We start from the raw sequence: 26091 nt of genomic DNA, 5'->3' as shown, positions 1-26091 counted from the left end.
ACTGAGTCAGGTTTGTAGGCCTCCTTGCTCGCACACGCTTTTTCAGTTCTGCCCACACATTTTTTATAGGATTGAGGTCAAGGCTTTGTGATGGCCACTCTGTCACGAACCGGCTCAAAGCCCGTAACAAAGGGAGACAACGTGGAGATAAGGAGTAACAAAATATATATTTATTAACTAAAGCAACTAAGGAAAATATACAATGAAGTGTGTAATCAGTAATCAGTAGTGTAAGTGAGTTTTGCGTGCATGAATGTGATAATGCAGGGTGTTGAAAGGTGCCAAAACAAACAAACAAAAGGCCACCAAGAACCACAACACAATCTACAAAGGTGTCTGCATGGAGAGAGTCTCTCCCATGAATGGGGAAGAGGTCTATTTATCCTGGGAGACACCTGGCCCAGGTGTTTCCCATGTAGCTGACGACCCTCCCAACTCCGCCCACCGGCATCCTAATAAGGAAACAAGAACAAAGACAGAATACGGCAGACAGAGTGGGAGGGTCGTCACAACTCCAATACCTTGACTTTGTTGTCCTTAAGCCATTTCGCCACAACTTTGGAAGTATGCTTGGGGTCATTGTCCATTTGGAAGACCCATTTGCGACCAAGCTTTAACTTCCTGACTGATGTCTTGAGATGTTGCTTCAATGGACAGTGAGGGAAAAAAGTATTTGATCCCCTGCTGATTTTGTACATTTGCCCACTGAAAAAGAAATGACCAGTCTATAATTTTAATGGTAGGTTTATTTGAACAGTGAGAGACAGAATAACAACAAAATCAAGGAAAACACATGTCAAAAATGTTATAAATTGATTTGCATTTTAATGAGGGAAATAAGTATTTGACCCCCTCTCAATCAGAAAGATTTCTGGCTCTCAGGTGTCTTTTATACAGGTAACGAGCTGAGATTAGGAGCACACTCTGAAAGGGAGTATAAAAGACACCTGTCCACAGAAGTAATCAATCAGATTATCATCATCCTAAAACCTACTCTGAGCAGTGTCTTAAGATCCTAAAACCTACTCTGAGCAGTGTCTTATCATCCTGAAACCTACTCTGAGCAGTGTCTTATCATCATCCTAAAACCTACTCTGAGCAGTGTCTTAAGATCCTAAAACCTACTCTGAGCAGTGTCTTATCATCCTGAAACCTACTCTGAGCAGTGTCTTATCATCATCCTAAAACCTACTCTGAGCAGTGTCTTATCATCCTAAAACCTACTCTGAGCAGTGTCTTATCATCATCCTAAAACCTACTCTGAGCAGTGTCTTATCATCCTAAAACCTACTCTGAGCAGTGTCTTATCATCCTAAAACCTACTCTGAGCAGTGTCTTAAGATCCTAAAACCTACTCTGAGCAGTGTCTTATCATCATCCTAAAACCTACTCTGAGCAGTGTCTTATCATCATCCTAAAACCTACTCTGAGCAGTGTCTTAAGATCCTAAAACCTACTCTGAGCAGTGTCTTATCATCATCCTAAAACCTACTCTGAGCAGTGTCTTATCATCATCCTAAAACCTACTCTGAGCAGTGTCTTAAGATCCTAAAACCTACTCTGAGCAGTGTCTTATCATCATCCTAAAACCTACTCTGAGCAGTGTCTTAAGATCCTAAAACCTACTCTGAGCAGTGTCTTATCATCATCCTAAAACCTACTCTGAGCAGTGTCTTATCATCATCCTAAAACCTACTCTGAGCAGTGTCTTAAGATCCTAAAACCTACTCTGAGCAGTGTCTTATCATCATCCTAAAACCTACTCTGAGCAGTGTCTTATCATCATCCTAAAACCTACTCTGAGCAGTGTCTTAAGATCCTAAAACCTACTCTGAGCAGTGTCTTATCATCATCCTAAAACCTACTCTGAGCAGTGTCTTAAGATCCTAAAACCTACTCTGAGCAGTGTCTTAACATCCTAAAACCTACTCTGAGCAGTGTCTTAACATCCTAAAACCTACTCTGAGCAGTGTCTTATCATCATCCTAAAACCTACTCTGAGCAGTGTCTTATCATCATCCTAAAACCTACTCTGAGCAGTGTCTTATCATCATCCTAAAACCTACTCTGAGCAGTGTCTTAACATCATCCTAAAACCTACTCTGAGCAGTGTCTTATCATCATCCTAAAACCTACTCTGAGCAGTGTCTTATCATCACCCTAAAACCTACTCTGAGCAGTGTCTTATCATCATCCTAAAACCTACTCTGAGCAGTGTCTTATCATCATCCTAAAACCTACTCTGAGCAGTGTCTTATCATCCTAAAACCTACTCTGAGCAGTGTCTTATCATCCTAAAACCTACTCTGAGCAGTGTCTTATCATCATCCTAAAACCTACTCTGAGCAGTGTCTTATCATCATCCTAAAACCTACTCTGAGCAGTGTCTTAACATCATCCTAAAACCTACTCTGAGCAGTGTCTTATAATCATCCTGAAACCTACTCTGAGCAGTGTCTTATCATCATCCTAAAACCTACTCTGAGCAGTGCCTTATCATCATCCTAAAACCTACTCTGAGCAGTGTCTTATCATCATCCTAAAACCTACTCTGAGCAGTGTCTTAACATCATCCTAAAACCTACTCTGAGCAGTGTCTTATCATCATCCTGAAACCTACTCTGAGCAGTGGCTTATCATCATCCTAAAACCTACTCTGAGCAGTGTCTTATCATCATCCTAAAACCTACTCTGAGCAGTGTCTTATCATCATCCTAAAACCTACTCTGAGCAGTGTCTTATCATCATCCTAAAACCTACTCTGAGCAGTGTCTTATCATCATCCTAAAACCTACTCTGAGCAGTGTCTTATCATCATCCTGAAACCTACTCTGAGCAGTGTCTTATCATCATCCTGAAACCTACTCTGAGCAGTGTCTTAAGATCCCAAAACCTACTCTGAGCAGTGTCTTAACATCATCCTAAAACCTACTCTGAGCAGTGTCTTATCATCATCCTGAAACCTACTCTGAGCAGTGGCTTATCATCATCCTAAAACCTACTCTGAGCAGTGTCTTATCATCATCCTAAAACCTACTCTGAGCAGTGTCTTATCATCATCCTAAAACCTACTCTGAGCAGTGTCTTATCATCATCCTAAAACCTACTCTGAGCAGTGTCTTATCATCCTAAAACCTACTCTGAGCAGTGTCTTATCATCATCCTAAAACCTACTCTGAGCAGTGTCCTATCATCATCCTGAAACCTACTCTGAGCAGTGTCTTATCATCATCCTGAAACCTACTCTGAGCAGTGTCTTAAGATCCTAAAACCTACTCTGAGCAGTGTCTTATCATCATCCTGAAACCTACTCTGAGCAGTGTCTTATCATCATCCTGAAACCTACTCTGAGCAGTGTCTTATCATCATCCTAAAACCTACTCTGAGCAGTGTCTTATCATCATCCTGAAACCTACTCTGAGCAGTGTCTTATCATCATCCTGAAACCTACTCTGAGCAGTGTCTTATCATCATCCTAAAACCTACTCTGAGCTGTGTCTTATCATCATCCTAAAACCTACTCTGAGCAGTGTCTTATCATCATCCTGAAACCTACTCTGAGCAGTGTCTTATCATCATCCTAAAACCTACTCTGAGCAGTGTCTTATCATCATCCTGAAACCTACTCTGAGCAGTGTCTTATCATCATCCTGAAACCTACTCTGAGCAGTGTCTTATCATCATCCTAAAACCTACTCTGAGCTGTGTCTTATCATCATCCTAAAACCTACTCTGAGCAGTGTCTTATCATCATCCTGAAACCTACTCTGAGCAGTGTCTTATCATCATCCTGAAACCTACTCTGAGCAGTGTCTTATCATCGTCCTAAAACCTACTCTGAGCAGTGTCTTAAGATCCTAAAACCTACTCTGAGCAGTGTCTTATCATCATCCTGAAACCTACTCTGAGCAGTGTCTTATCATCATCCTGAAACCTACTCTGAGCAGTGTCTTATCATCATCCTGAAACCTACTCTGAGCAGTGTCTTAAGATCCTAAAACCTACTCTGAGCAGTGTCTTATCATCATCCTAAAACCTACTCTGAGCAGTGTCTTATCATCCTAAAACCTACTCTGAGCAGTGTCTTATCATCATCCTAAAACCTACTCTGAGCAGTGTCTTAAGATCATCCTAAAACCTACTCTGAGCAGTGTCTTATCATCATCCTGAAACCTACTCTGAGCAGTGTCTTAAGATCCTAAAACCTACTCTGAGCAGTGTCTTATCATCATCCTAAAACCTACTCTGAGCAGTGTCTTATCATCATCCTGAAACCTACTCTGAGCAGTGTCTTATCATCATCCTAAAACCTACTCTGAGCAGTGTCTTATCATCCTAAAACCTACTCTGAGCAGTGTCTTAAGATCCTAAAACCTACTCTGAGCAGTGCCTTATCATCATCCTGAAACCTACTCTGAGCAGTGTCTTAACATCATCCTAAAACCTACTCTGAGCAGTGTCTTATCATCATCCTAAAACCTACTCTGAGCAGTGTCTTATCATCCTAAAACCTACTCTGAGCAGTGTCTTATCATCCTAAAACCTACTCTGAGCAGTGTCTTATCATCCTAAAACCTACTCTGAGCAGTGTCTTATCATCCTAAAACCTACTCTGAGCAGTGTCTTAAGATCCTAAAACCTACTCTGAGCAGTGTCTTATCATCATCCTGAAACCTACTCTGAGCAGTGTCTTATCATCATCCTAAAACCTACTCTGAGCAGTGTCTTATCATCATCCTAAAACCTACTCTGAGCAGTGTCTTATCATCATCCTAAAACCTACTCTGAGCAGTGTCTTATCATCATCCTGAAACCTACTCTGAGCAGTGTCTTATCATCATCCTAAAACCTACTCTGAGCAGTGTCTTATCATCCTAAAACCTACTCTGAGCAGTGTCTTATCATCATCCTAAAACCTACTCTGAGCAGTGTCTTATCATCATCCTAAAACCTACTCTGAGCAGTGTCTTATCATCATCCTAAAACCTACTCTGAGCAGTGTCTTATCATCCTAAAACCTACTCTGAGCAGTGTCTTATCATCCTAAAACCTACTCTGAGCAGTGTCTTATCATCCTAAAACCTACTCTGAGCAGTGTCTTATCATCATCCTAAAACCTACTCTGAGCAGTGTCTTATCATCATCCTAAAACCTACTCTGAGCAGTGTCTTATCATCATCCTAAAACCTACTCTGAGCAGTGTCTTATCATCATCCTAAAACCTACTCTGAGCAGTGTCTTATCATCATCCTGAAACCTACTCTGAGCAGTGTCTTATCATCATCCTGAAACCTACTCTGAGCAGTGTCTTAAGATCCCAAAACCTACTCTGAGCAGTGTCTTAACATCATCCTAAAACCTACTCTGAGCAGTGTCTTATCATCATCCTAAAACCTACTCTGAGCAGTGTCTTATCATCATCCTAAAACCTACTCTGAGCAGTGTCTTATCATCATCCTAAAACCTACTCTGAGCAGTGTCTTATCATCCTAAAACCTACTCTGAGCAGTGTCTTATCATCATCCTAAAACCTACTCTGAGCAGTGTCCTATCATCATCCTGAAACCTACTCTGAGCAGTGTCTTATCATCATCCTGAAACCTACTCTGAGCAGTGTCTTAAGATCCTAAAACCTACTCTGAGCAGTGTCTTATCATCATCCTGAAACCTACTCTGAGCAGTGTCTTATCATCATCCTGAAACCTACTCTGAGCAGTGTCTTATCATCATCCTAAAACCTACTCTGAGCAGTGTCTTATCATCATCCTGAAACCTACTCTGAGCAGTGTCTTATCATCATCCTGAAACCTACTCTGAGCAGTGTCTTATCATCATCCTGAAACCTACTCTGAGCAGTGTCTTATCATCATCCTAAAACCTACTCTGAGCAGTGTCTTATCATCATCCTGAAACCTACTCTGAGCAGTGTCTTATCATCATCCTGAAACCTACTCTGAGCAGTGTCTTATCATCATCCTAAAACCTACTCTGAGCTGTGTCTTATCATCATCCTAAAACCTACTCTGAGCAGTGTCTTATCATCATCCTGAAACCTACTCTGAGCAGTGTCTTATCATCATCCTGAAACCTACTCTGAGCAGTGTCTTATCATCGTCCTAAAACCTACTCTGAGCAGTGTCTTAAGATCCTAAAACCTACTCTGAGCAGTGTCTTATCATCATCCTGAAACCTACTCTGAGCAGTGTCTTATCATCATCCTGAAACCTACTCTGAGCAGTGTCTTATCATCATCCTGAAACCTACTCTGAGCAGTGTCTTAAGATCCTAAAACCTACTCTGAGCAGTGTCTTATCATCATCCTAAAACCTACTCTGAGCAGTGTCTTATCATCCTAAAACCTACTCTGAGCAGTGTCTCATCATCATCCTAAAACATACTCTGAGCAGTGTCTTAAGATCATCCTAAAACCTACTCTGAGCAGTGTCTTATCATCATCCTGAAACCTACTCTGAGCAGTGTCTTAAGATCCTAAAACCTACTCTGAGCAGTGTCTTATCATCATCCTAAAACCTACTCTGAGCAGTGTCTTATCATCATCCTGAAACCTACTCTGAGCAGTGTCTTATCATCATCCTAAAACCTACTCTGAGCAGTGTCTTATCATCCTAAAACCTACTCTGAGCAGTGTCTTAAGATCCTAAAACCTACTCTGAGCAGTGCCTTGTCATCATCCTGAAACCTACTCTGAGCAGTGTCTTAACATCATCCTAAAACCTACTCTGAGCAGTGTCTTATCATCATCCTAAAACCTACTCTGAGCAGTGTCTTATCATCCTAAAACCTACTCTGAGCAGTGTCTTATCATCCTAAAACCTACTCTGAGCAGTGTCTTATCATCCTAAAACCTACTCTGAGCAGTGTCTTATCATCCTAAAACCTACTCTGAGCAGTGTCTTAAGATCCTAAAACCTACTCTGAGCAGTGTCTTATCATCATCCTGAAACCTACTCTGAGCAGTGTCTTATCATCATCCTAAAACCTACTCTGAGCAGTGTCTTATCATCATCCTAAAACCTACTCTGAGCAGTGTCTTATCATCATCCTAAAACCTACTCTGAGCAGTGTCTTATCATCATCCTGAAACCTACTCTGAGCAGTGTCTTATCATCATCCTAAAACCTACTCTGAGCAGTGTCTTATCATCCTAAAACCTACTCTGAGCAGTGTCTTATCATCATCCTAAAACCTACTCTGAGCAGTGTCTTATCATCATCCTAAAACCTACTCTGAGCAGTGTCTTATCATCATCCTAAAACCTACTCTGAGCAGTGTCTTATCATCCTAAAACCTACTCTGAGCAGTGTCTTATCATCCTAAAACCTACTCTGAGCAGTGTCTTATCATCCTAAAACCTACTCTGAGCAGTGTCTTATCATCATCCTAAAACCTACTCTGAGCAGTGTCTTATCATCCTAAAACCTACTCTGAGCAGTGTCTTATCATCCTAAAACCTACTCTGAGCAGTGTCTTATCATCCTAAAACCTACTCTGAATTGTTTTTGTTGTTGTCTTAAAACCGGTTTTAACAGGATTCCCAGGAGCTTTTCTGAGATGATTTGTGGATACGGGCCCAGATCTCACTCACTACTCACTGGCATAACCCCTAAACCACCTGGTGTGGGTTCATAGCCTGAGGAGTGGTAGGGTGAGAGGGGGAGGATAAGAGGAAGGGAAGAGGAGTGGTAGGATGGCTAGAGGGGGAGGAGAGGTGAGAGGACAGAGCTAGATGGGGAGGAGAGGTGAGAGGAGGAGGGCAAGAGGAGGAGTAGGGCTAGAGGGGGAGAGGTGAGAGGAGGAGGAGGAGGAGAGGTGAGAGGAGGAGGGCTAGAGGAGGAGGAGGGCTAGAGGTGGAGAGGTGAGAGGAGGAGGAGGGCTGGAGGAGGAGAGGTGAAAGGAGGAGGAGAGGTGAGAGGAGGAGGAGAGGTGAGAGGAGGGGGAGAGGTGAGAGGAGGGCGGTCCAGCCGCAGGGTGCAGGCGTTTCATTTAGCTCTGCTCTTTGATCCTGTCTCCCAAGTTTCCTGCTGCGAAGAAGGTTCATACTCTCCCTCCCCTTCCATCTCTTCTCCTCCTTCTAGTCTCTCTCCCTTCCTGCCCTGCCCATCCCCTCTCCTCCCCCTCTCTTTCCTCCATCCAGTCTCTCTGTACTAACTACAGTGGGGCAAAAAAGTATTTAGTCAGCCACCAATTGTGCAAGTTCTCCCACTTAAAAAGATGAGAGAGGCCTGTAATTTTCATCATAGGTACACTTCAACTATGACAGACAGACTATGTGTTGCCTCTCAGGTCACCGGTAGTTTTGGGCTAGCCAGTAATCCTCCAGTGGGTTGTGATGTATGTCTGCAGGCTGAACCTGTTTTCCACGGTGGGATGGTCGACATTCACCCTGTGATTGGCTTGATGAAGTGGCCATTTTTCATCAACACAACACAGTTAGCCTAGCAGACAATGAAAGGTTACCGATAGCAACTAGATATAGAGTAAGGTAAAACTTAAGCATCTGGTTCTGCCTGGCATTTAGATTGTCCTGTAATCTGATAGTGTGGTTGTATTTATTTGACCTAACTTGTCCATGTATGTGTCCAATGCTGGGGGACAAATTAAACGTCCATGTTGCGAACAATAAAGTTTATTCAATTCAATTATATCCTCCAACTCAGGATACAGGCTAGTGTGGTACTAGTAGCTGGCATGTCATTGGATCACACTTTGAGATGACTTGATGACACTGGTGTTCGTTAGAGAGGACAGCTGTATTGCTACCAGAGAGGGATACATGAAGTCGAGCGGACTGGCATGTCGTTGGATCGCCTCTAAGGCGTCTGATGGTCTCCGGACTGTAGGTAGAAAGACATTTAGTTTCTGATTCCTTCTGCTTCTGCTCGACAATACCACGTCATGGACACATTCATGCATTTTATAAACCCGGGTAGTTTGGATACAGGATGCTGATTGGATTAAAACAGCATTCAGCCGTGTGTATTTGAGATTGGATATCATGAATTACATTGCGCCTTTTCACCTTGATAAAACGGCTACGTCGAGAACAGATCTACATGCCCATGTAGAAAATACGTGTTGAGAAGTGTGTTTGTCTCTCTCTCTCTCTCTCTCTCTCTCTCACACACTTTTTATCTCTGTCTCTCTTTCTCTCTGTCTCTCTCTCTCTCTCTCTGACCCTCTCTCTCTGTCTTTCTCTCTGTCTCGCTTTGTCTCTCTCTCTCTCACACTTTTTATCTCTCTCTAACTCTTTTTCTCTCTGTCTCTCTTATTCTCTCTCTCTCTCTGACTCTCTCTCTCTGTCTTTGTCTCTCTGTCTCGCTTTGTCTCTCTCTCTCTCACTTTTTATCTCTGTCTCTCTTTCTCTCTCTCTCTCTCTTTCTCTCTCTCTCTCTCTGACTCTCTGTCTGTCTTTCTCTCTCTGTCTCGCTTTGTCTCTCTCTCTCTCTCTCTCTCTCTCTCTTTGTCTCTCGCTCTCTCTCTCTGTCTTTCTCTCTCTGTCTCGCTTTGTCTCTCTCTTTCTCTCTCTTTGTCTCTCTCTCTCTGTCTTTCTCTCTCTGTCTCGCTTTGTCTCTCTCTCTGTCTCTCTCTCTCACACCCCACAGGTATCCCCTTCCCCAAGAACTTCATCCAGATCTGTAAGAAGATCATCTGCCGTCTGTTCCGGGTGTTTGTCCACGTCTACATCCACCATTTTGACCGTATGATCCTGATGGGAGCTGAGGCCCATGTTAACACCTGCTATAAGCACTTCTACTACTTCAGCACAGAGCTCAACCTCATAGACCGCAAGGAGCTGGAGCCACTGGTGAGTCAAGACAGAGGCTTTGTCCCAAATGGCACTTTAGTCCCTATGTAGTGCACTACTTTAGACCAGAGCCCTATTCCCTATATAGTGCACTACTTTAGACCAGAGCCCTATTCCCTATGTAGTGCACTACTTTAGACCAGAGCCCTATTCCCTATGTAGTGCACTACTTTAGACCAGAGCCCTATTCCCTATGTAGTGCACTACTTTAGACCAGAGTCCTATTCCCTATATAGTGCACTACTTTAGACCAGAGCCCTATTCCCTATGTAGTGCACTACTTTAGACTAGAGCCCTATTCCCTATGTAGTGCACTACTTTAGACCAGAGGCCTATTCCCTATATAGTGCACTACTTTAGACCAGAGCCCTATTCCCTATATAGTGCACTACTTTAGACCAGAGGCCTATTCCCTATATAGTGCACTAGTTTAGACTAGAGCCCTATTCCCTATGTAGTGCACTACTTTAGACCAGAGCCCTATTCCCTATATAGTGCACTACTTTAGACCAGAGCCCTATTCCCTATGTAGTGCACTACTTTAGACTAGAGCCCTATTCCCTATGTAGTGCACTACTTTAGACCAGAGGCCTATTGCCTATATAGTGCACTACTTTAGACCAGGGCCCTATTCCCTATGTAGTGCACTACTTTAGACCAGAGCCCTATTCCCTATATAGTGCACTACTTTAGACCAGAGCCCTATTCCCTATATAGTGCACTACTTTAGACCAGAGGCCTATTCCCTATGTAGTGCACTACTTTAGACCAGAGCCCTAGTCCCTATATAGTGCACTACTTTAGACCAGAGCCCTATTCCCTATATAGTGCACTACTTTAGACCAGAGCCCTATTCCCTATATAGTGCACTACTTTAGACCAGAGCCCTATTCCCTATATAGTGCACTACTTTAGACCAGAGCCCTATTCCCTATATAGTGCACTACTTTAGACCAGAGCCCTATTCCCTATATAGTGCACTACTTTATACCAGAACCCTATTCCCTATATAGTGCACTACTTTAGACCAGGGCCCTATTCCCTATGTAGTGCACTACTTTAGACCAGAGCCCTATTCCCTATATAGTGTACTACTTTAGACCAGAGGCCTATTCCCTATATAGTGCACTACTTTAGACTAGAGCCCTATTCCCTATGTAGTGCACTACTTTAGACCAGAGCCCTATTCCCTATGTAGTGCACTACTTTAGACCAGAGCCCTATTCCCTATATAGTGCACTACTTTAGACCAGAGCCCTATTCCCTATGTAGTGCACTACTTTAGACTAGAGCCCTATTCCCTATGTAGTGCACTACTTTAGACCAGAGCCCTATTCCCTATGTAGTGCACTACTTTAGACCAGAGGCCTATTCCCTATATAGTGCACTACTTTAGACCAGAGGCCTATTCCCTATATAGTGCACTACTTTAGACCAGAGCCCTATTCCCTATATAGTGGCACTACTTTAGACCAGAGCCCTATTCCCTATATAGTGCACTACTTTAGACCAGAGCCCTATTCCCTATATAGTGCACTACTTTAGACCAGTAGGAGTACAAGTTAAACAACTCAATCCTCTCAGAAAGACACAAAGTGACAAGGTGTTTATTAAAATACTCTGGTCACCCGGTAGTCATCTACTATGTCACCCGGTAGTCGTCTACTATGTCACCCGGTAGTCATCTACTATGTCACCCGGTAGTCATCTACTATGTCACCCGGTAGTCATCTACTATGTCACCCGGTAGTCGTCTACTATGTCACCCGGTAGTCGTCTACTATGTCACCCGGTAGTCGTCTACTATGTCACCCGGTAGTCATCTACTATGTCACCCGGTAGTCATCTACTATGTCACACGGTAGTCGTCTACTATGTCACCCGGTAGTCGTCTACTATGTCACCCGGTAGTCATCTACTATGTCACCCGGTAGTCATCTACTATGTCACCCGGTAGTCATCTACTATGTCACCCGGTAGTCGTCTACTATGTCACCCGGTAGTCGTCTACTATGTCACCCGGTAGTCGTCTACTATGTCACCCGGTAGTCATCTACTATGTCACCCGGTAGTCGTCTACTATGTCACCCGGTAGTCATCTACTATGTCACCCGGTAGTCATCTACTATGTCACCCGGTAGTCGTCTACTATGTCACCCGGTAGTCATCTACTATGTCACCCGGTAGTCATCTACTATGTCACCCGGTAGTCATCTACTATGTCACCCGGTAGTCATCTACTATGTCACCCGGTAGTCGTCTACTATGTCACCCGGTAGTCGTCTACTATGTCTCCCGGTAGTCATCTACTATGTCACCCGGTAGTCATCTACTATGTCACCCGGTAGTCATCTACTATGTCACCCGGTAGTCATCTACTATGTCACCCGGTAGTCGTCTACTATGTCACCCGGTAGTCATCTACTATGTCACCCGGTAGTCATCTACTATGTCACCCGGTAGTCGTCTACCTACTATGTCACCCGGTAGTCGTCTACTATGTCACCCGGTAGTCATCTACTATGTCACCCGGTAGTCGTCTACTATGTCACCCGGTAGTCGTCTACTATGTCACCCGGTAGTCATCTACTATGTCACCCGGTAGTCATCTACTATGTCACCCGGTAGTCATCTACTATGTCACCCGGTAGTCATCTACTATGTCACCCGGTAGTCGTCTACTATGTCACCCGGTAGTCGTCCACTATGTCACCCGGTAGTCATCTACTATGTCACCCGGTAGTCATCTACTATGTCACCCGGTAGTCGTCTACTATGTCACCCGGTAGTCATCTACTATGTCACCCGGTAGTCATCTACTATGTCACCCGGTAGTCATCTACTATGTCACCCGGTAGTCATCTACTATGTCACCCGGTAGTCATCTACTATGTCACCCGGTAGTCGTCTACTATGTCACCCGGTAGTCATCTACTATGTCACCCGGTAGTCATCTACTATGTCACCCGGTAGTCGTCTACCTACTATGTCACCCGGTAGTCGTCTACTATGTCACCCGGTAGTCGTCTACTATGTCACCCGGTAGTCGTCTACTATGTCACCCGGTAGTCATCTACTATGTCACCCGCTAGTCATCTACTATGTCATCCGGTAGTCATCTACTATGTCACCCGGTAGTCATCTACTATGTCACCCGGTAGTCATCTACTATGTTGGCGGGTAGCTAACGGTTAAGAGCATTGGGCCAGGAACCGAGCACTTAACCTTTTTAATGCTCCTGTAAGATGACTCATGTAAATGTCCAATAGGGACTGGCTGGACTGGTGTGACCTACGGGTTAGAGGGAAGTCGGTGTGACCTACGGGTTAGAGGGAAGTCGGTGTGACCTACGGGTTAGAGGGAAGTCGGTGTGACCTACGGGTTAGAGGGAAGTCGGTGTGACCTACGGGTTAGAGGGAAGTCGCGGATCAGAGAACATTAAGAGATCAGTGGTCAGCGCAGCCGCCTCCGGATCACATATATCTGTTGTCTGTGGACTCTCCCTTCCACTGTAATAAAAACCAAAATACAAAAGAGGAGTAGAGATCCGTAAAATGTCTACTAAATCCCTCTCTCCTGGTCTACTAAATCCCTCTCTCCTGGTCTACTAAATCCCTCTCTCCTGGTCTAATAAATCCCTCTCTCCTGGTCTAATAAATCCCTCTCTCCTGGTCTACTAAATCCCTCTCTCCTGGTCTACTAAATCCCTCTCTCCTGGTCTAATAAACCCCTCTCTCCTGGTCTAATAAACCCCTCTCTCCTGGTCTAATAAACCCCTCTCTCCTGGTCTACTAAATCCCTCTCTCCTGGTCTACTAAATCCCTCTCTCCTGGTCTACTAAATCCCTCTCTCCTGGTCTACTAAACCCCTCTCTCCTGGTCTACTAAACCCCTCTCTCCTGGTCTACTAAACCCCTCTCTCCTGGTCTACTAAATCCCTCTCTCCTGGTCTACTAAACCCCTCTCTCCTGGTCTAATAAACCCCTCTCTCCTGATCTACTAAATCCCTCTCTCCTGGTCTACTAAATCCCTCTCTCCTGGTCTACTAAACCCCTCTCTCCTGGTCTAATAAACCCCTCTCTCCTGGTCTACTAAACCCCTCTCTCCTGGTCTACTAAATCCCTCTCTCCTGGTCTACTAAACCCCTCTCTCCTGGTCTAATAAACCCCTCTCTCCTGGTCTACTAAATCCCTCTCTCCTGGTCTACTAAACCCCTCTCTCCTGGTCTACTAAATCCCTCTCTCCTGGTCTACTAAATCCCTCTCTCCTGGTCTACTAAACCCCTCTCTCCTGGTCTAATAAACCCCTCTCTCCTGGTCTACTAAACCCCTCTCTCCTGGTCTACTAAATCCCTCTCTCCTGGTCTACTAAACCCCTCTCTCCTGGTCTAATAAACCCCTCTCTCCTGGTCTACTAAATCCCTCTCTCCTGGTCTAATAAACCCCTCTCTCCTGGTCTACTAAATCCCTCTCTCCTGGTCTACTAAATCCCTCTCTCCTGGTCTAATAAACCCCTCTCTCCTGGTCTACTAAATCCCTCTCTCCTGGTCTACTAAATCCCTCTCTCCTGGTCTACTAAATCCCTCTCTCCTGGTCTACTAAATCCCTCTCTCCTGGTCTACTAAATCCCTCTCTCCTGGTCTACTAAATCCCTCTCTCCTGGTCTACTAAATCCCTCTCTCCTGGTCTACTAAATCCCTCTCTCCTGGTCTAATAAACCCCTCTCTCCTGGTCTACTAAATCCCTCTCTCCTGGTCTACTAAATCCCTCTCTCCTGGTCTACTAAATCCCTCTCTCCTGGTCTACTAAATCCCTCTCTCCTGGTCTACTAAATCCCTCTCTCCTGGTCTACTAAATCCCTCTCTCCTGGTCTACTAAATCCCTCTCTCCTGGTCTACTAAATCCCTCTCTCCTGGTCTACTAAATCCCTCTCTCCTGGTCTACTAAATCCCTCTCTCCTGGTCTACTAAATCCCTCTCTCCTGGTCTACTAAATCCCTCTCTCCTGGTCTACTAAATCCCTCTCTCCTGGTCTACTAAACCCCTCTCTCCTGGTCTAATAAACCCCTCTCTCCTGGTCTACTAAACCCCACTCTCCTGGTCTAATAAACCCCTCTCTCCTGGTCTACTAAATCCCTCTCTCCTGGTCTACTAAACCCCACTCTCCTGGTCTAATAAACCCCTCTCTCCTGGTCTACTAAATCCCTCTCTCCTGGTCTACTAAATCCCTATCTCCTGGTCTACTAAACCCCTCTCTCCTGGTCTAATAAACCCCTCTCTCCTGGTCTACTAAATCCCTCTCTCCTGGTCTACTAAACCCCTCTCTCCTGGTCTAATAAACCCCTCTCTCCTGGTCTACTAAATCCCTCTCTCCTGGTCTACTAAACCCCTCTCTCCTGGTCTAATAAACCCCTCTCTCCTGGTCTAATAAACCCCTCTCTCCTGGTCTAATAAACCCCTCTCTCCTGGTCTAATAAACCCCTCTCTCCTGGTCTAATAAACCCCTCTCTCCTGGTCTAATAAACCCCTCTCTCCTGGTCTAATAAACCCCACTCTCCTAGTCTACTAAACCCCTCTCTCCTGGTCTAATAAACCCCTCTCTCCTGGTCTACTAAATCCCTCTCTCCTGGTCTACTAAACCCCTCTCTCCTGGTCTAATAAACCCCTCTCTCCTGGTCTAATAAACCCCTCTCTCCTGGTCTAATAAACCCCTCTCTCCTGGTCTAATAAACCCCTCTCTCCTGGTCTAATAAACCCCTCTCTCCTGGTCTAATAAACCCCTCTCTCCTGGTCTACTAAACCCCTCTCTCATGGTCTACTAAACCACACTCTCCTGGTCTACTAAACCCCTCTCTCCTGGTCTACTAAACCCCACTCTCCTGGTCTACTAAACCCCACTCTCCTGGTCTACTAAACCACACTCTCCTGGTCTACTAAACCCCACTCTCCTGGTCTACTAAACCCCACTCTACTGGTCTAATAAACCGCTCTCTCTCGGGCCAACTAAACCCCACTCTCCTGGTCTACTAAACCACACTCTCCTGGTCTACTAAACCCCTCTCTCCTAGTCTACTAAACCCCACTCTCCTGGTCTAATAAACCCCTCTCTCCTGGTCTAATAAACCCCACTCTCCTGGTATACTAAACCCCTCTCTCCTAGTCTACTAAACCCCACTCTCCTGGTCTAATAAACCCCTCTCTCCTGGTCTAATAAACCCCACTCTCCTGGTCTAATAAACCCCACTCTCCTGGTCTAATAAACCCCTCTCTCTTGGTCTAATAAACCCCACTCTCCTGGTCTCATAAACCCCACTCTCCTGGTCTAATAAACCCCACTCTCCTGGTCTAATAAACCCCTCTCTCCTGGTCTAATAAACCCCACTCTCCTGGTCTAATAAACCCCACTCTCCTGGTCTAATAAACCCCACTCTCCTGGTCTAATAAACCCCTCTCTCTTGGTCTAATAAACCCCACTCTCCTGGTCTAATAAACCCCACTCTCCTGGTCTAATAAACCCCACTCTCCTGGTCTAATAAACCCCTCTCTCTTGGTCTAATAAACCCCACTCTCCTGGTCTACTAAACCCCACTCTCCTGGTCTACTAAACCCCACCCCACTCTCCTGGTCTACTAAACCCCACTCTCCTGGTCTACTAAACCCCACTCTCCTTGTCTACTAAACCCCACTCACCTGGTCTACTAAACCCCTCTCTCCTAGTCTACTAAACCCCACTCTCCTGGTCTAATAAACCCCTCTCTCCTGGTCTAATAAACCCCACTCTCCTGGTATACTAAACCCCTCTCTCCTAGTCTACTAAACCCCACTCTCCTGGTCTAATAAACCCCTCTCTCCTGGTCTAATAAACCCCACTCTCCTGGTCTAATAAACCCCACTCTCCTGGTCTAATAAACCCCTCTCTCTTGGTCTAATAAACCCCACTCTCCTGGTCTCATAAACCCCACTCTCCTGGTCTAATAAACCCCACTCTCCTGGTCTAATAAACCCCTCTCTCCTGGTCTAATAAACCCCACTCTCCTGGTCTAATAAACCCCACTCTCCTGGTCTAATAAACCCCACTCTCCTGGTCTAATAAACCCCTCTCTCTTGGTCTAATAAACCCCACTCTCCTGGTCTAATAAACCCCACTCTCCTGGTCTAATAAACCTCACTCTCCTGGTCTAATAAACCCCTCTCTCTTGGTCTAATAAACCCCACTCTCCTGGTCTAATAAACCCCACTCTCCTGGTCTAATAAACCCCTCTCTCTTGGTCTAATAAACCCCACTCTCCTGGTCTAATAAACCCCTCTCTCCTGGTCTACTAAATCCCTCTCTCCTGGTCTACTAAATCCCTCTCTCCTGGTCTACTAAATCCCTCTCTCCTGGTCTACTAAATCCCTCTCTCCTGGTCTACTAAATCCCTCTCTCCTGGTCTACTAAATCCCTCTCTCCTGGTCTACTAAATCCCTCTCTCCTGGTCTACTAAATCCCTCTCTCCTGGTCTAATAAACCCCTCTCTCCTGGTCTACTAAATCCCTCTCTCCTGGTCTACTAAATCCCTCTCTCCTGGTCTACTAAATCCCTCTCTCCTGGTCTACTAAATCCCTCTCTCCTGGTCTACTAAATCCCTCTCTCCTGGTCTACTAAATCCCTCTCTCCTGGTCTACTAAATCCCTCTCTCCTGGTCTACTAAATCCCTCTCTCCTGGTCTACTAAATCCCTCTCTCCTGGTCTACTAAATCCCTCTCTCCTGGTCTACTAAATCCCTCTCTCCTGGTCTACTAAATCCCTCTCTCCTGGTCTACTAAATCCCTCTCTCCTGGTCTACTAAATCCCTCTCTCCTGGTCTACTAAACCCCTCTCTCCTGGTCTAATAAACCCCTCTCTCCTGGTCTACTAAACCCCACTCTCCTGGTCTAATAAACCCCTCTCTCCTGGTCTACTAAATCCCTCTCTCCTGGTCTACTAAACCCCACTCTCCTGGTCTAATAAACCCCTCTCTCCTGGTCTACTAAATCCCTCTCTCCTGGTCTACTAAATCCCTCTCTCCTGGTCTACTAAACCCTTCTCTCCTGGTCTAATAAACCCCTCTCTCCTGGTCTACTAAATCCCTCTCTCCTGGTCTACTAAACCCCTCTCTCCTGGTCTAATAAACCCCTCTCTCCTGGTCTACTAAATCCCTCTCTCCTGGTCTACTAAACCCCTCTCTCCTGGTCTAATAAACCCCTCTCTCCTGGTCTAATAAACCCCACTCTCCTGGTCTACTAAACCACACTCTCCTGGTCTACTAAACCCCACTCTCCTGGTCTACTAAACCCCACTCTACTGGTCTAATAAACCGCTCTCTCTCGGGCCAACTAAACCCCACTCTCCTGGTCTACTAAACCACACTCTCCTGGTCTACTAAACCCCTCTCTCCTAGTCTACTAAACCCCACTCTCCTGGTCTAATAAACCCCTCTCTCCTGGTCTAATAAACTCCACTCTCCTGGTATACTAAACCCCTCTCTCCTAGTCTACTAAACCCCACTCTCCTGGTCGAATAAACCCCTCTCTCCTGGTCTAATAAACCCCACTCTCCTGGTCTAATAAACCCCACTCTCCTGGTCTAATAAACCCCTCTCTCTTGGTCTAATAAACCCCACTCTCCTGGTCTCATGAACCCCACTCTCCTGGTCTAATAAACCCCACTCTCCTGGTCTAATAAACCCCTCTCTCCTGGTCTAATAAACCCCACTCTCCTGGTCTAATAAACCCCACTCTCCTGGTCTAATAAACCCCACTCTCCTGGTCTAATAAACCCCTCTCTCTTGGTCTAATAAACCCCACTCTCCTGGTCTAATAAACCCCACTCTCCTGGTCTAATAAACCCCACTCTCCTGGTCTAATAAACCCCTCTCTCTTGGTCTAATAAACCCCACTCTCCTGGTCTACTAAACCCCACTCTCCTGGTCTACTAAACCCCACCCCACTCTCCTGGTCTACTAAACCCCACTCTCCTGGTCTACTAAACCCCACTCTCCTTGTCTACTAAACCCCACTCACCTGGTCTACTAAACCCCTCTCTCCTAGTCTACTAAACCCCACTCTCCTGGTCTAATAAACCCCTCTCTCCTGGTCTAATAAACCCCACTCTCCTGGTCTAATAAACCTCACTCTCCTGGTCTAATAAACCCCTCTCTCTTGGTCTAATAAACCCCACTCTCCTGGTCTAATAAACCCCACTCTCCTGGTCTAATAAACCCCTCTCTCTTGGTCTAATAAACCCCACTCTCCTGGTCTAATAAACCCCTCTCTCCTGGTCTACTAAATCCCTCTCTCCTGGTCTACTAAATCCCTCTCTCCTGGTCTACTAAATCCCTCTCTCCTGGTCTACTAAATCCCTCTCTCCTGGTCTACTAAATCCCTCTCTCCTGGTCTACTAAATCCCTCTCTCCTGGTCTACTAAATCCCTCTCTCCTGGTCTACTAAATCCCTCTCTCCTGGTCTAATAAACCCCTCTCTCCTGGTCTACTAAATCCCTCTCTCCTGGTCTACTAAATCCCTCTCTCCTGGTCTACTAAATCCCTCTCTCCTGGTCTACTAAATCCCTCTCTCCTGGTCTACTAAATCCCTCTCTCCTGGTCTACTAAATCCCTCTCTCCTGGTCTACTAAATCCCTCTCTCCTGGTCTACTAAATCCCTCTCTCCTGGTCTACTAAATCCCTCTCTCCTGGTCTACTAAATCCCTCTCTCCTGGTCTACTAAATCCCTCTCTCCTGGTCTACTAAATCCCTCTCTCCTGGTCTACTAAATCCCTCTCTCCTGGTCTACTAAATCCCTCTCTCCTGGTCTACTAAACCCCTCTCTCCTGGTCTAATAAACCCCTCTCTCCTGGTCTACTAAACCCCACTCTCCTGGTCTAATAAACCCCTCTCTCCTGGTCTACTAAATCCCTCTCTCCTGGTCTACTAAACCCCACTCTCCTGGTCTAATAAACCCCTCTCTCCTGGTCTACTAAATCCCTCTCTCCTGGTCTACTAAATCCCTCTCTCCTGGTCTACTAAACCCCTCTCTCCTGGTCTAATAAACCCCTCTCTCCTGGTCTACTAAATCCCTCTCTCCTGGTCTACTAAACCCCTCTCTCCTGGTCTAATAAACCCCTCTCTCCTGGTCTACTAAATCCCTCTCTCCTGGTCTACTAAACCCCTCTCTCCTGGTCTAATAAACCCCTCTCTCCTGGTCTAATAAACCCCACTCTCCTGGTCTACTAAACCACACTCTCCTGGTCTACTAAACCCCACTCTCCTGGTCTACTAAACCCCACTCTACTGGTCTAATAAACCGCTCTCTCTCGGGCCAACTAAACCCCACTCTCCTGGTCTACTAAACCACACTCTCCTGGTCTACTAAACCCCTCTCTCCTAGTCTACTAAACCCCACTCTCCTGGTCTAATAAACCCCTCTCTCCTGGTCTAATAAACTCCACTCTCCTGGTATACTAAACCCCTCTCTCCTAGTCTACTAAACCCCACTCTCCTGGTCGAATAAACCCCTCTCTCCTGGTCTAATAAACCCCACTCTCCTGGTCTAATAAACCCCACTCTCCTGGTCTAATAAACCCCTCTCTCTTGGTCTAATAAACCCCACTCTCCTGGTCTCATAAACCCCACTCTCCTGGTCTAATAAACCCCACTCTCCTGGTCTAATAAACCCCTCTCTCCTGGTCTAATAAACCCCACTCTCCTGGTCTAATAAACCCCACTCTCCTGGTCTAATAAACCCCACTCTCCTGGTCTACTAAACCCCACTCTCCTGGTCTACTAAACCCCACCCCACTCTCCTGGTCTACTAAACCCCACTCTCCTGGTCTACTAAACCCCACTCTCCTTGTCTACTAAACCCCACTCACCTGGTCTACTAAACCCCTCTCTCCTAGTCTACTAAACCCCACTCTCCTGGTCTAATAAACCCCTCTCTCCTGGTCTAATAAACCCCACTCTCCTGGTATACTAAACCCCTCTCTCCTAGTCTACTAAACCCCACTCTCCTGGTCTAATAAACCCCTCTCTCCTGGTCTAATAAACCCCACTCTCCTGGTCTAATAAACCCCACTCTCCTGGTCTAATAAACCCCTCTCTCTTGGTCTAATAAACCCCACTCTCCTGGTCTCATAAACCCCACTCTCCTGGTCTAATAAACCCCACTCTCCTGGTCTAATAAACCCCTCTCTCCTGGTCTAATAAACCCCACTCTCCTGGTCTAATAAACCCCACTCTCCTGGTCTAATAAACCCCACTCTCCTGGTCTAATAAACCCCTGTCTCTTGGTCTAATAAACCCCACTCTCCTGGTCTAATAAACCCCACTCTCCTGGTCTAATAAACCTCACTCTCCTGGTCTAATAAACCCCTCTCTCTTGGTCTAATAAACCCCACTCTCCTGGTCTAATAAACCCCACTCTCCTGGTCTAATAAACCCCTCTCTCTTGGTCTAATAAACCCCACTCTCCTGGTCTAATAAACCCCACTCTCCTGGTCTAATAAACCTCACTCTCCTGGTCTAATAAACCCCTCTCTCTTGGTCTAATAAACCCCACTCTCCTGGTCTAATAAACCCCTCTCTCCTGGTCTAATAAACCCCACTCTCCTGGTCTAATAAACCCCACTCTCCTGGTCTAATAAACCCCACTCTCCTGGTCTACTAAACCCCACTCTCCTGGTCTACTAAACCCCACTCTCCTGGTCTACTACAGTGCCTTGCGAAAGTATTCGGCCCCCTTGAACTTTGCGACCTTTTGCCACATTTCAGGCTTCAAACATAAAGATATAAAACTGTATTTTTTTGTGAAGAATCAACAACAAGTGGGACACAATCATGAAGTGGAACGACATTTATTGGATATTTCAAACTTTTTTAACAAATCAAAAACTGAAAAATTGGGCGTGCAAAATTATTCAGCCCCTTTACTTTCAGTGCAGCAAACTCTCTCCAGAAGTTCAGTGAGGATCTCTGAATGATCCAATGTTGACCTAAATGACTAATGATGATAAATACAATCCACCTGTGTGTAATCAAGTCGCCGTATAAATGCACCTGCACTGTGATAGTCTCAGAGGTCCGTTAAAAGCGCAGAGAGCATCATGAAGAACAAGGAACACACCAGGCAGGTCCGAGATACTGTTGTGAAGAAGTTTAAAGCCGGATTTGGATACAAAAAGATTTCCCAAGCTTTAAACATCCCAAGGAGCACTGTGCAAGCGATAATATTGAAATGGAAGGAGTATCAGACCACTGCAAATCTACCAAGACCTGGCCGTCCCTCTAAACTTTCAGCTCATACAAGGAGAAGACTGATCAGAGATGCAGCCAAGAGGCCCATGATCACTCTGGATGAACTGCAGCGATCTACAGCTGAGGTGGGAGACTCTGTCCATAGGACAACAATCAGTCGTATATTGCACAAATCTGGCCTTTATGGAAGAGTGGCAAGAAGAAAGCCATTTCTTAAAGATATCCATAAAAAGTGTTGTTTAAAGTTTGCCACAAGCCACCTGGGAGACACACCAAACATGTGGAAGAAGGTGCTCTGGTCAGATGAAACCAAAATTGAACTTTTTGGAAACAATGCAAAACGTTATGTTTGGCGTAAAAGCAACACAGCTCATCACCCTGAACACACCATGCCCACTGTCAAACATGGTGGTGGCAGCATCATGGTTTGGGCCTGCTTTTCTTCAGCAGGGACAGGGAAGATGGTTAAAATTGATGGGAAGATGGATGGAGCCAAATACAGGACCATTCTGGAAGAAAACCTGATGGAGTCTGCAAAAGACCTGAGACTGGGATGGAGATTTGTCTTCCAACAAGACAATGATCCAAAACATAAAGCAAAATCTACAATGGAATGGTTCAAAAATAAACATATCCAGGTGTTAGAATGGCCAAGTCAAAGTCCAGACCTGAATCCAATCGAGAATCTGTGGAAAGAACTGAAAACTGCTGTTCACAAATGCTCTCCATCCAACCTCACTGAGCTCGAGCTGTTTTGCAAGGAGGAATGGGAAAAAATGTCAGTCTCTCGATGTGCAAAACTGATAGAGACATACCCCAAGCGACTTACAGCTGTAATCGCAGCAAAAGGTGGCGCTACAAAGTATTAACTTAAGGGGGCTGAATAATTTTGCACGCCCAATTTTTCAGTTTTTGATTTGTTAAAAAAGTTTAAAATATCCAATAAATGTCGTTCCACTTCATGATTGTGTCCCACTTGTTGTTGATTCTTCACGAAAAAATACAGTTTTATATCTTTATGTTTGAAGCCTGAAATGTGGCAAAAGGTCGCAAAGTTCAAGGGGGCCGAATACTTTCGCAAGGCACTGTAAACCCCACTCTCCTGGTCTACTAAACCCCACTCTCCTTGTCTACTAAACCCCACTCTCCTGGTCTACTAAACCCCACTCTCCTGGTCTACTAAACCCCACTCTTCTTGTCTACTAAACCCCACTCTCCTGGTCTACTAAACCCCACTCTCCTGGTCTACTAAACCCCTCTCTCCTGGTCTACTAAACCCCCTCTCCTGGTCTACTAAACCCCTCTCTCCTGGTCTACTAAACCCCTTTCTCCTGGTCTACTAAACCCCACTCTGCTGGTCTACTAAACCCCACTCTGCTGGTCTACTAAACCCCACTCTGCTGGTCTACTAAACCCCACTCTCCTGGTCTACTAAATCCCACTCTGCTGGTCTACTAAACCCCACTCTCCTGGTCTACTAAACCCCTCTCTCCTGGTCTACTAAACCCCCTCTCCTGGTCTACTAAACCCCTCTCTCCTGGTCTACTAAACCCCTTTCTCCTGGTCTACTAAACCCCACTCTCCTGGTCTACTAAACCCCACTCTGCTGGTCTACTAAACCCCACTCTCCTGGTCTACTAAACCCCACTCTCCTGGTCTACTAAACCCCCTCTCCTGGTCTACTAAACCCCCTCTCCTGGTCTACTAAACCCCTCTCTCCTGGTCTACTAAACCCCACTCTCCTGGTCTACTAAACCCCACTCTCCTGGTCTACTAAACCCCCTCTCCTGGTCTACTAAACCCCCTCTCCTGGTCTACTAAACCCCTCTCTCCTGGTCTAATAAACCCCACTCTCCTGGTCTACTAAACCCCTCTCTCCTGGTCTACTAAACCCCACTCTCCTGGTCTACTAAACCCCACTCTCCTGGTCTACTAAACCCCCTCTCCTGGTCTACTAAACCCCACTCTCCTGGTCTACTAAACCCCACTCTCCTGGTCTACTAAACCCCTTTCTCCTGGTCTACTAAACCCCTCTCTCCTGGTCTACTAAACCCCACTCTCCTGGTCTAATAAACCCCTCTCTCCTGGTCTAATAAACCCCACTCTCCTGGTCTACTAAACCCCACTCTCCTGGTCTACTAAACCCCACTCTCCTGGTCTACTAAACCCCTCTCTCCTGGTCTACTAAACCCCTCTCTCCTGGTCTACTAAACCCCCCTCTCCTGGTCTACTAAACCCCACTCTCCTGGTCTACTAAACCCCACTCTTCTTGTCTACTAAACCCCACTCTCCTGGTCTACTAAACTTCTCTCTCCTGGTCTACTAAACCCCTCTCTCCTGGTCTACTAAACCCCACTCTCCTGGTCTACTAAACCCCCTCTCCTGGTCTACTAAACCCCTCTCTCCTGGTCTACTAAACCCCTTTCTCCTGGTCTACTAAACCCCTCTCTCCTGGTCTACTAAACCCCACTCTCCTGGTCTACTAAACCCCCTCTCCTGGTCTACTAAACCCCTCTCTCCTGGTCTACTAAACCCCACTCTCCTGGTCTACTAAACCCCCTCTCCTGGTCTACTAAACCCCTCTCTCCTGGTCTACTAAACCCCCTCTCCTGGTCTACTAAACCCCTCTCTCCTGGTCTACTAAACCCCTCTCTCCTGGTCTAATAAATCCCTCTCTCCTGGTCTAATAAACCCCTCTCTCCTGGTCTACTAAACCCCACTCTCCTGGTCTACTAAACCCCCTCTCCTGGTCTACTAAACCCCTCTCTCCTGGTCTACTAAACCCCCTCTCCTGGTCTACTAAACCCCTCTCTCCTGGTCTACTAAACCCCTCTCTCCTGGTCTACTAAACCCCCTCTCCTGGTCTACTAAACCCCTCTCTCCTGGTCTACTAAACCCCACTCTCCTGGTCTACTAAACCCCCTCTCCTGGTCTACTAAACCCCTCTCTCCTGGTCTACTAAACCCCCTCTCCTGGTCTACTAAACCCCTCTCTCCTGGTCTAATAAACCCACTCTCCTGGTCTACTAAACCCCCTCTCCTGGTCTACTAAACCCCACTCTCCTGGTCTACTAAACCCCACTCTCCTGGTCTAATAAACCCCACTCTCCTGGTCTACTAAACCCCACTCTCCTGGTCTAATAAACCCACTCTCCTGGTCTACTTAACCCCCTCTCCTGGTCTACTAAACCCCCTCTCCTGGTCTACTAAACCCCTCTCTCCTGGTCTACTAAACCCCTCTCTCCTGGTCTACTAAACCCCCTCTCCTGGTCTACTAAACCCCTCTCTCCTGGTCTACTAAACCCCACTCTCCTGGTCTACTAAACCCCCTCTCCTGGTCTACTAAACCCCTCTCTCCTGGTCTACTAAACCCCACTCTCCTGGTCTACTAAACCCCTCTCTCCTGGTCTACTAAACCCCACTCTGCTGGTCTACTAAACCCCACTCTCCTGGTCTACTAAACCCCACTCTCCTGGTCTACTAAACCCCTCTCTCCTGGTCTACTAAACCCCACTCTCCTGGTCTACTAAACCCCTCTCTCCTGGTCTACTAAACCCCTCTCTCCTGGTCTACTAAACCCCACTCTCCTGGTCTACTAAACCCCTCTCTCCTGGTCTACTAAACCCCTCTCTCCTGGTCTACTAAACTCCTCTCTCCTGGTCTACTAAACCCCTCTCTCCTGGTCTACTAAACCCCACTCTCCTGGTCTACTAAACCCCTTTCTCCTGGTCTACTAAACCCCTTTCTCCTGGTCTACTAAACCCCTCTCTCCTGGTCTACTAAACCCCTCTCTCCTGGTCTACTAAACCCCACTCTCCTGGTCTACTAAACCCCTTTCTCCTGGTGTACTAAACCCCTCTCTCCTGGTCTAATAAACCCCTCTCTCCTGGTCTACTAAACCCCACTCTCCTGGTCTACTAAACCCCTCTCTCCTGGTCTAATAAACCCCTCTCTCTTGGTCTACTAAACCCCACTCTCCTGGTCTAATAAACCCCTCTCT

At 46.0% G+C, this 26091-nt stretch overlaps 1 protein-coding gene across 2 annotated transcripts in view; it reads left to right on the top strand.

Moving 5' to 3' along the window:
- The window catches only part of LOC110523113 (MOB kinase activator 3B), a 64708-nt gene that overhangs the window by 24906 nt on the left and 13711 nt on the right, over nucleotides 1-26091 (top strand). For both annotated transcript variants that reach the window (XM_036976582.1, XM_036976581.1), the window contains exon 3: nucleotides 9624-9826. In XM_036976582.1, coding sequence (XP_036832477.1) covers nucleotides 9624-9826 — 203 coding nt within the window. The remainder of the gene's footprint in view (nucleotides 1-9623; nucleotides 9827-26091) is intronic.

The sequence above is a fragment of the Oncorhynchus mykiss genome, chromosome 5 (assembly GCF_013265735.2).
Source record: "Oncorhynchus mykiss isolate Arlee chromosome 5, USDA_OmykA_1.1, whole genome shotgun sequence".
Taxonomy (NCBI): Eukaryota; Metazoa; Chordata; class Actinopteri; order Salmoniformes; family Salmonidae; genus Oncorhynchus; species Oncorhynchus mykiss.
Note: the sequence above shows the minus strand (reverse complement) of the source record. Positions and strands in the feature narration are given on the sequence as shown.